At 35.8% G+C, this 9,439-nt stretch overlaps 1 protein-coding gene across 1 annotated transcript; it reads left to right on the forward strand.

The window, feature by feature from the left end:
* The first annotated feature begins 557 nt into the window (after window positions 1-557).
* LOC127101777 (alpha,alpha-trehalose-phosphate synthase [UDP-forming] 1) lies at window positions 558-8,718 on the forward strand. Its single transcript, XM_051039221.1, has 18 exons — window positions 558-743; window positions 1,146-1,482; window positions 1,808-1,905; window positions 2,024-2,412; window positions 2,598-2,712; window positions 2,862-2,963; window positions 3,112-3,262; window positions 3,409-3,497; window positions 5,761-5,809; window positions 5,992-6,092; window positions 6,228-6,415; window positions 6,695-6,812; window positions 6,887-7,060; window positions 7,137-7,259; window positions 7,348-7,435; window positions 7,581-7,711; window positions 7,835-7,933; window positions 8,015-8,718. Exons 2-18 carry the CDS (start codon window positions 1,155-1,157, stop codon window positions 8,417-8,419), a joined length of 2,748 nt encoding a protein of 915 aa, XP_050895178.1. The 5' UTR covers window positions 558-743; window positions 1,146-1,154; the 3' UTR covers window positions 8,420-8,718.
* The last annotated feature ends 721 nt before the right edge of the window (window positions 8,719-9,439 follow it).

A 9,439-nucleotide genomic window follows, 5' to 3' on the forward strand; every position in this document is an offset into this window, starting at 1 on the left:
GAAGAGTTAGCGCATCACTTTCAGGTAAACTCACTCCTACTCAAATATTCACTATTCATTTCTCTCATTAACTTGAACGTTGAAGGGCTAACCTTGCAAACCAGCAGCGCTCCACCGCATCGAAAAGCAACTCATCACAATACAACGATCCACCTATCTTTTCCAATCATCATCTCGTTCTTTGCCGGTATATATATATATATATATATATATATATATATATATATATATATATATATATATATATATATATATATATATATATATATATATATATATATATATATATATATATGACAAGGTGACAATATTTTTAAAAACTAATATATAAAGTGGCAATGTGAAGTGAAATACGATTTTATTGGATTTATAAAAGTTTTACACCATACTAAATTATACCTACATTGACACTGAAATTAAATAATTAAATATATTAATTTGGAGATCAAGTTATTTAGGTTTTTTTGTAAATAAAAAAAAAAGTATTTTGATTTGTTGTGAACTGTAATCTGCATGCAACTTCAGAAGCCCTTAAACTCTCCTCCATGACTTTTGATCTCATACTTAATTAACATATTTATTTACATATTTGGATTATTTTCTTTGCTACGTCATCATGATCACTATCTTGTTTCATCACTCTTGCACAAAACCATGCTACGTATTGTTGACATCAATTTAACGTGAAAAAACTCAAATCATCGCATCAAAAGATCTACATACATTCTGATAATCATAACCAGGTAACCCTTTCTAATAATCCCTTTCAAAAAGTGCTTTTTTTTCTCATTAATTTTTATTTCATTTCTATAATTCTTTGTTCACGATTCAAACTTTGTTACAAACGTTACAATTTACATTCTTGGATTGTAAGTTTGTAACAAGAATTAGGCATGATCGTAGACGTTGTTTCAATTTTCAACCTGTGAATGAGTTACATTTAGCCATGGTAATTCTCAATAGAATAAGAGGACCCTAGAATGCTTTTTTTTTTAGTGACGATTTTTCTAGGTAAAAGTGTTATATATAATTAGAATGTGACAGAAACTGTAGTAAATTTAATTGGAGTGTGGTGCAACTATTTTTGTGTTTGTTTGAGAATGTGATTGAGAATTATAAATTTTTTACTTCATGGAAAATTTCAGGCCAAGCGTATGCAAGGGAACAATTACATTCCTCCTTTAACACCAAGGTCAAGATTGGAAAGGCTTTTGAGAGAAAGAGAGCTAAGGAAATCAAGCCGGTATACTCAATCGACCGAGGACGGAAGAGATGGCAACAAAGAGTCAGAACAACTTAGTGATTCATTCTTAAGTGAGAATGAAGCTGAAGATGTAGCGGAAACGGGGGCTGCTGATGACAGGCCTCGCAAACAACGTTTGTTGGTGGTAGCTAATAGGTTGCCTGTTTCTGCTGTTAGGGAGGGTGTGGATTCATATCACCTTGAGATCAGTGTTGGTGGCCTTGTCAGTGCACTTTTAGGCAAGAAAAAAGTTTGTTACTTTTGCATCAATTTGTTTTATTTTTTCCTACTAACTTGTTTTTTGATTCATATGTCTGTTGTAATTCAGGTATGTTGTTTGTTATATGATTATCTTTAAATAGCGGTGTTGTAACACTATTGCGTACAGAATTTGAACAAACTGCTATTTTTTGCGATCTGCGATTGACAACCAACAACACGAGATTACAAAAATGATAATTGTTTACCTTCAAAACTTTTTAATGGAATTGTTTATTTGGAGATATAGATATATTTCTATTTGTAGAGTGAAGTGTTGTATGAAGTTTGTTGTTTCTGTTGAAGGTGTAAAGGAGTTTGACACAAGATGGATTGGATGGGCTGGTGTGAATGTGCCTGATGAAGTTGGGCAGAAAGCTTTGACTAAAGCTTTAGCTGAAATGGTATTGATTATTGTTTGTATCATTGTTGAGTTTGAGCAAATTTAGTAATTCAAAAGTATGGAGATTCCTATCATTGTAGTTATAATCATGCTTTTATTTATGCATTTGTTAACTGCAGCGATGCATTCCGGTGTTTCTTGATGAGGATATAGTTAATGAATACTATAATGGTTATTGCAACAACATCTTATGGCCGTTATTTCATTACCTTGGACTTCCACAAGAGGATAGACTTGCTACCACCCGTAGTTTCCAAACTCAATTCGATGCGTATAAGAAGGCAAACCAAATGTTTGCTGATGTAGTGAATAAGCATTATCAGGATGGAGATGTTGTTTGGTGCCATGATTATCACCTAATGTTTCTTCCAAGATGTTTGAAAGAATACAATGACAAAATGAAAGTTGGATGGTTTCTCCATACACCTTTTCCTTCCTCCGAAATACATAGGACTCTGCCATCTAGATCATATCTTTTGAGATCTGTACTTGCTGCTGATTTGGTGGGGTATGTTATCTTTGCATCTCAATGATGGCAAACGTTGTCTGTGTCCATATGGTTCATTATTTCTTAAAACAGTTACATCATATGAATTTAATATCAAGTGGTTATTCTATTGAATTTATTTTTAGGAACTGCAAACATTTTGTCTAATGTTATGGTTTTGATACATACATTTATCCACTTCACAGATTCCATACTTACGATTATGCTAGGCATTTTGTAAGTGCTTGTACTCGAATTCTTGGGATAGAAGGTACACCTGAAGGAGTAGAAGATCAAGGAAAGCTAACCCGTGTGGCTGCGGTATATCTGCAGATATTCTCCATCTTTTCTAATTAAATGCACTTATCAGTGGAGTTAGCAGCATTTAAATACTTTCATCGATGAATATGCATTCCCTTATTTCCTTCTCATGATGACAATCTTTTATTTTTGGGTTTGTGAAACTTCAGTTTCCTATTGGAATTGACTCTGAAAGATTTATTAGAGCCCTTGCGCTTCCTGAAGTCCAGAATCACTTGAAAGAATTGAAAGAAAGATTTGCAGGCCGAAAGGTAAGAGGCACATATGCCAAATGCCTAAGTTTAACAGTTTGAGAACTTTTGAGACCATTCCTTGGTTTCTTGCGTCTAATCTGCATCTGCTTGTTTCTGATAAACATGCACCATTTGAATCACTTTGTTCTTATAATCAAATGGTCAGGTAATGTTGGGCGTTGATCGTCTTGACATGATAAAAGGAATTCCTCAGAAAATCTTGGCTTTTGAGAAGTTCTTAGAAGAGAATGCACATTGGCGTGATAAAGTTGTCTTGCTGCAAATTGCTGTGCCTACTAGGACAGATGTCTCTGAATGTAAGTTTATTATTTTTAGGCATGTAAACTATCCCTTGAAGCATTGTTTTTTTCATCGATTTAGACTCTCGTGTCTTATTTTATTCATGGTTGAGACACTCTTTTTCTACATTAGTTGTGATATTTTTTGCTTAATGTTGTGACAGATCAAAAGCTTACAAGCCAGGTGCATGAAATTGTTGGACGCATCAATGGAAGATTTGGAACACTTACTGCTGTCCCGATACACCATCTGGTTAGTGTTATAAACATTCAGTTATGGTTTTAGACATAGATTTCTTGCTTGGTTCGTGACAATGTTGTACAATCACGAGTTTGGATGAATTTTTTTACTATCTGGAATCTCATTGAAAACACAAATCTTGTCATATCATTCCTGCATATGGAATGCAACTATTAAACGAAAAGATCCCTTTACTAAGATTTTAACTATTGACCTTCTTGGGAAATGTGAAAAATGAACTGAAGTTCTGTTGGTGATTTTAGTATCATCAATGTATTTTAGTAGTAATGTGATTTGCTATAGGCCGATGCAATTATGCGTTAAAGCTTGGAAACGAGTTAGGGGTAGTGCGGAGTGCACGCTCGTCGAGCCAACGTATAATTGAATGCGAATAATTGAAACGGGGTTCCAAGGGGCGAAGCCCCGTTTGAAATTTTCTTTTGATCATTTGAATCCTTTCCCAACCGGCGTAACCGTTTCTGAACAGTTGCGTCTTTTCGGTTTCTGTTATTGATCTCCTATATAAGGAGTCATTTGACCTCAGTTTAAAAACATATAACGAAACCAAACTTTCTCTCTACATTCCTGAACATTTCTCTTTGCCAGAAACAAATTGTTCTTCAAGAATTATCTCCACAAAGATTTCGTGAACCCAGGCAAGAATAGGGTCGAAATACTTTGTTCGGAAAGTGTACGAACACGATTCTTCGAAGTTATCCAGAATTATCATACCCGATTCTCTAACAAACGAACAAAGTATTTCGTGATAATCATGGCTGGAGGAAGCACCGTCAAGGAGATGACTACAAACTTCGGAAAATTGGACAAGTTTCAAGGACAAGACTTCAGGCGTTGGCAGAAGAAGATGCATTTCATGTTGACAACGTTGAAGGTGGTGCACGTCCTGTCTACACCGATTCCAGAACTTCTGGAGGAAGACACGGTTGAAAATCTGAGACACAGATCAAAATGGGAGAACGACGACTACATATGCAGAGGGCACATTCTTAACGGTATGTCTGATCCCTTATTTGATATTTATCAAAACATAGAATCTGCAAAGGAATTGTGGGATTGTCTCGAATCCAAGTACATGGCAGAGGACTCATCCAGTAAAAAGTTCCTGGTAACCTATTTCAACAATTACAAAATGGTTGAATCGAGGTCTGTCATGGAACAATTCAATGAACTCCTTCGAATCCTTGGACAGTTCACACAACACGGATTGAAGATGGATGAAACAATATCTGTCTCAAGGGATCAGACGGATTGAAATAGGTTACCAGGAACTTTTTACTGGATGAGTCCTCTGCCATGTACTTGGATTCGAGACAATCCCACAATTCCTTTCCAGATTCTATGTTTTGATAAATATCAAATAAGGGATCAGACATACCGTTAAGAATGTGCCCTCTGCATATGTAGTCGTCGTTCTCCCATTTTGATCTGCGTCTCAGATTTTCAACCGTGTCTTCCTCCAGAAGTTCTGGAATCGGTGTAGACAGGACGTGCACCACCTTCAACGTTGTCAACATGAAATGCATCTTCTTCTGCCAACGCCTGAAGTCTTGTCCTTGAAACTTGTCAATTTTCCGAAGTTTGTAGTCATCTCCTTGACGGTGCTTCCTCCAGCCATGATTATCACGAAATACTTTGTTCGTTTGTTAGAGAATCGGGTATGATAATCCTGGATAACTTCGAAGAATCGTGTTCGTACACTTTCCGAACAAAGTATTTCGACCCTATTCTTGCCTGGGTTCAGGAAATCTTTGTGGGGATAATTCTTGAAGAACAATTTGTTTCTGGCAAAGAGAAATATTCAGGAATGTAGAGAGAAAGTTTGGTTTCGTTATATGTTTTTAAACTGAGGCCAAATGACTCCTTATATAGGAGATCAATAACAGAAACCGAAAAGACGCAACTGTTCAGAAACGGTTACGTCGGTTGGAAAAAGATTCAACTGATCAAAAGAAAATTTCAAACGGGGCGCTGCCCCGCACCCCGCCAGGGGCTTCGCCCCTTGGAACCCCGTTTCAATTATTCGCATTCAATTATACGTTGGCTCGACGAGCGTGCACTCCGCACTACCCCTAACTCGTTTCCAAGCTTTAACGCATAATTGCATCGGCCTATAGCAAATCACATTACTACTAAAATACATTGATGATACTAAAATCACCAACAAGTTCATAGACAGATCATGCTGAAAACCTTTGTTACTGTTATTTAACTGATAATGTTAACATTTCTTATCCATCTGTTTCTATGGTTGCAGGATCGGTCACTTGACTTTCATGCGTTATGTGCACTCTATGCAGTTACTGGTACTAATTTTATACCTTGTTATACAAGATATAGTCCATGTTATCCTTCTATTTTAATAATATTTTAGTATCCTAGCAATGTGATATTGATCTGATGATTGGTGAAAGTCCCTATCTGTGTGACATCTTTTATGTTTTAATAAAAAATTTCATAATCTTTCCAAATTTTTCATCTTGTTTAGATGTAGCACTTGTTACATCATTAAGGGATGGAATGAATCTTGTGAGCTATGAATTTGTTGCATGTCAAGCTTCCAAGAAGGGGGTTCTCATTTTAAGTGAGGTAATTCACTTCTTTTATGTCTCTTTTAATTAGTTGCGTCAGTTGGATCTTCTGTTGTTTTAATTGCTCTTCGTATATGAAAAATCAGTACTTTTTAATTTACAAAGATTGCCATAATTATTTATATGTTATCAGTTTGCAGGTGCAGCACAATCTCTTGGTGCTGGTGCTATCTTGGTAAATCCATGGAACATCACAGAAGTTGCTGCTTCTATTGGTTATGCTTTGGATATGCCAGCTGATGAAAGAGAAAAACGGCATCAGTTTAATTTCAAGCATGTGACAACTCACACATCGCAAGAATGGGCTGCAACTTTTGTGAGGTTTTAATCCTGTAACAATACTTGCATTATGTTTTTCTTGAACTAGTTTTGTTCCATGCCATTTTTTCCCTCTAATAACAATAATCGATTATCAATAACATTGTTTTGACAAGGACTATGGCCGGTTATAACTAACTTGACATGACAGTAGAAGTTGAGAAGATTGTTTTATGAGATGCTTACGAAATTTCATCAGGAGATATGATTTATGGTGTTCATTGTCACATCTATGTATTTTATGGATACTAGTTCTAAACACACTGGTTTTCTTTTATACAGTGAACTGAATGATACCATTGTTGAAGCTCAGCTTAGAAAAAGACAAGTTCCTCCATTACTTCCCAATAAAGTGGCAGTTGATTGTTACTCAAAATCCAATAATCGATTAATTATACTGGTAAGCTGTGAGAATAGATCATCAAATACTTAACAATGGTATGTGATGCAACAAATTATTACTGTGGACTGCAGGGTTTCAATGCCACTCTGACTGAACCAGTTGATACTCTTGGAAGGGGTGGTCAGATTAAAGAAATGGAACTAAAAGTACACCCGGATCTGAAGGAGCCTTTAAAGAAGTTATCTGAAGATCCAAAGACAACAATAATTGTTCTAAGTGGGAGTGGTAGAGCTGTCCTGGACAAAGTATTCTTTAGAAAATTTTATTTGTTTTTCAATGTTCGGAATCACTTGCTTTTGTAATAACAACTATTTTCTGCAGAATTTTGGTGAATACAATATGTGGTTGGCAGCAGAAAATGGGATGTTTCTTCGACTTACTTCAAGCGAATGGATGACAACGATGCCTGAAAATTTAAACATGGATTGGGTTGATAGTGTAAAGGTAGTTTAGCTGCATGAAACAAGTGTTTCTTATATTAAGTTTCTTGGGTTTCAAGTCTGACCTTTTTCATATTTTTATAAAACTTCAGCATGTTTTTGAGTATTTCACTGAAAGAACCCCAAGGTCTCATTTTGAGCTTCGGGAGACTTCAATTATATGGAGCTATAAGTATGCAGGTATGTGACAATACTGAGGCCATCTTCATTTTCCCCATTTCAACTTTACTGGTTTTCTTCTAGTAAGATCTTTTTACTGATACATGTCATCAAAAGTTGAGTCTTTTTTATGGTTATTTGCCGACTTATTTTGACTAAATATTAGATATTGAGTTTGGAAGACTTCAAGCAAGAGATCTGCTTCAGCATCTTTGGACAGGGCCGATATCAAATGCATCTCTTGATGTTGTCCAAGGTGGTCGATCTGTCGAGGTTCGTGCAGTTGGTGTGTCAAAGGTACAAAAATTCCAGTTGGCTAATACACACTCTCTATTATGATTTTCTGTTCAGATGTTTTTCTTCTATATGCTAAGACCTGACACTAATTTTTTGGCCTTCCTACTATGACTTTTGATGCAGGGAGCGGCTATCGATCGTATCCTTGGAGAGATAGTTCATAGCAAAGGCATGAAGGAACCAATTGATTATGTCCTATGCATTGGCCACTTTCTAGCAAAGGTTTTGTTTATTTTTATATGCTTAGTTGTTGCTTTATATTGTTAGAAAACTCAATGCTTTTTGCAAACTCAATTGTTTCAGGATGAAGATGTCTATAAATTTTTTGAGCCAGAGCTCCCTTTGGAATCATCTCCAATGGCAAAAGCAATGCTGTCCAATTCTCACAGGCTATCATCTCTGCCAAGAGCTTCATCCACCAAAGGTGGAGCTTCGTCCAGCAAAAGTGGATCTAAAGCAACTTACTATAAGAAGCAACGCTCGATGTCAAATATAGAAAGGAGAGACCTTGAACGCACAAGTAGTGATCCTTGGAGAACAACAACTCGTGATAGAACATCGTTACATGAGGGTTCTTCAGTTCTTGATCTTAAAGGTGATAACTACTTCTCTTGTGCCGTTGCACGGAAGAGATCAAGCGCACGCTACCTTCTTAAAACCTCTCATGATATTGTCAATCTCTTAAGTGACCTGGCGGATCATTCTTGATCGCGGCCAACTTGACTGATGCACCTTCCTTAAATGTTAACTATGTCAATGTCAAGTTTTGGAAGGTCTTATATTGTCTAAATGACATGAATTTGTTTTTTTTTCCTCATCAATTGGTAGGTATCCATTGATGTATCAATTAGTTCTGAAATGCACTAGGTATCCATCCCATTGATGGGCTTAACCTGACGAATATTGGTTCCATAATGCAATAGCTTCATAGTTGCAAGATCTTGTGATGGTGATAAGCATCAGAAAAGGGGATAAATCATCAATATCTATCAGCATGAATTTAAATTTTTCCCAGAATAAAAGTAATCCCTACATACTGCTTGGTGAAAATTGGCATGTACTCCCTCATACCTTTCATTCACTTAAAGTATCTTTTAGTCTCTTAATTTAATTCAATGTTTCGCTTCGGTACCTTAACTAAAAAACGTTACATGATAGTCCCATAAAAACACCTTGTTAGTAAAATTAGTTATTTCTATCAAATTTTGTAAAAACCCGTTAAGATCTGTTGACGTTGCAATCTATTTGACATTATTATCTTACCTGCTTTTTTTTCTTCTTTTTTTAAGTATTTCATTAAAGTGCTTCCCTATGAAGAGTTATATATTTTTACGCATTATTATCGATTGCGGGGTTTTTTAACCTTTGAAAAAGAGAAAATTTGTTATAGTTTTTAGTTAAGAGACTAAAGGAAATATTAAATTAAGTGGATTTTTTACAAAAATAACCCACTTTTTCAAGAAAATTCCCAAAATACCCCTGGTTTAAAAAAAATCCCAAACTACCCCACTTTTAGGAGGAGACACCAATTGAATTGGAGACTCCTCTTAAAATTTGAATGGAGGCGCCAATTCAATTGGAGACTCAGTGTAAAATGCAATTTTTTTTGGTAAATGGTATACGTGATAGATAAATTTGATATAGGACCAATTGATATTAATAAAATTTTCTGTTTACACAAAGAAACCTAATGGCGATGACCGGGATCACCTAACCGACCTCCGGTCC

The sequence above is a fragment of the Lathyrus oleraceus genome, chromosome 7, assembly GCF_024323335.1.
Source record: "Lathyrus oleraceus cultivar Zhongwan6 chromosome 7, CAAS_Psat_ZW6_1.0, whole genome shotgun sequence".
NCBI lineage: Eukaryota > Viridiplantae > Streptophyta > Magnoliopsida > Fabales > Fabaceae > Lathyrus > Lathyrus oleraceus.

What these genes read in the sequence shown, in the direction of transcription:
- LOC127101777 (XM_051039221.1), top strand. Translation starts at nt 1,155, where the DNA reads ATGCAAGGGAACAATTACATTCCTCCTTTAACACCAAGGTCAAGATTG. An exon ending in AGCTAACCCGTGTGGCTGCG is followed by an intron (nt 2,713 to 2,861) that starts GTATATCTGCAG and finishes GTGAAACTTCAG; the next exon opens with TTTCCTATTGGAATTGACTC. An exon ending in ATTGGGTTGATAGTGTAAAG is followed by an intron (nt 7,260 to 7,347) that starts GTAGTTTAGCTG and finishes ATAAAACTTCAG; the next exon opens with CATGTTTTTGAGTATTTCAC.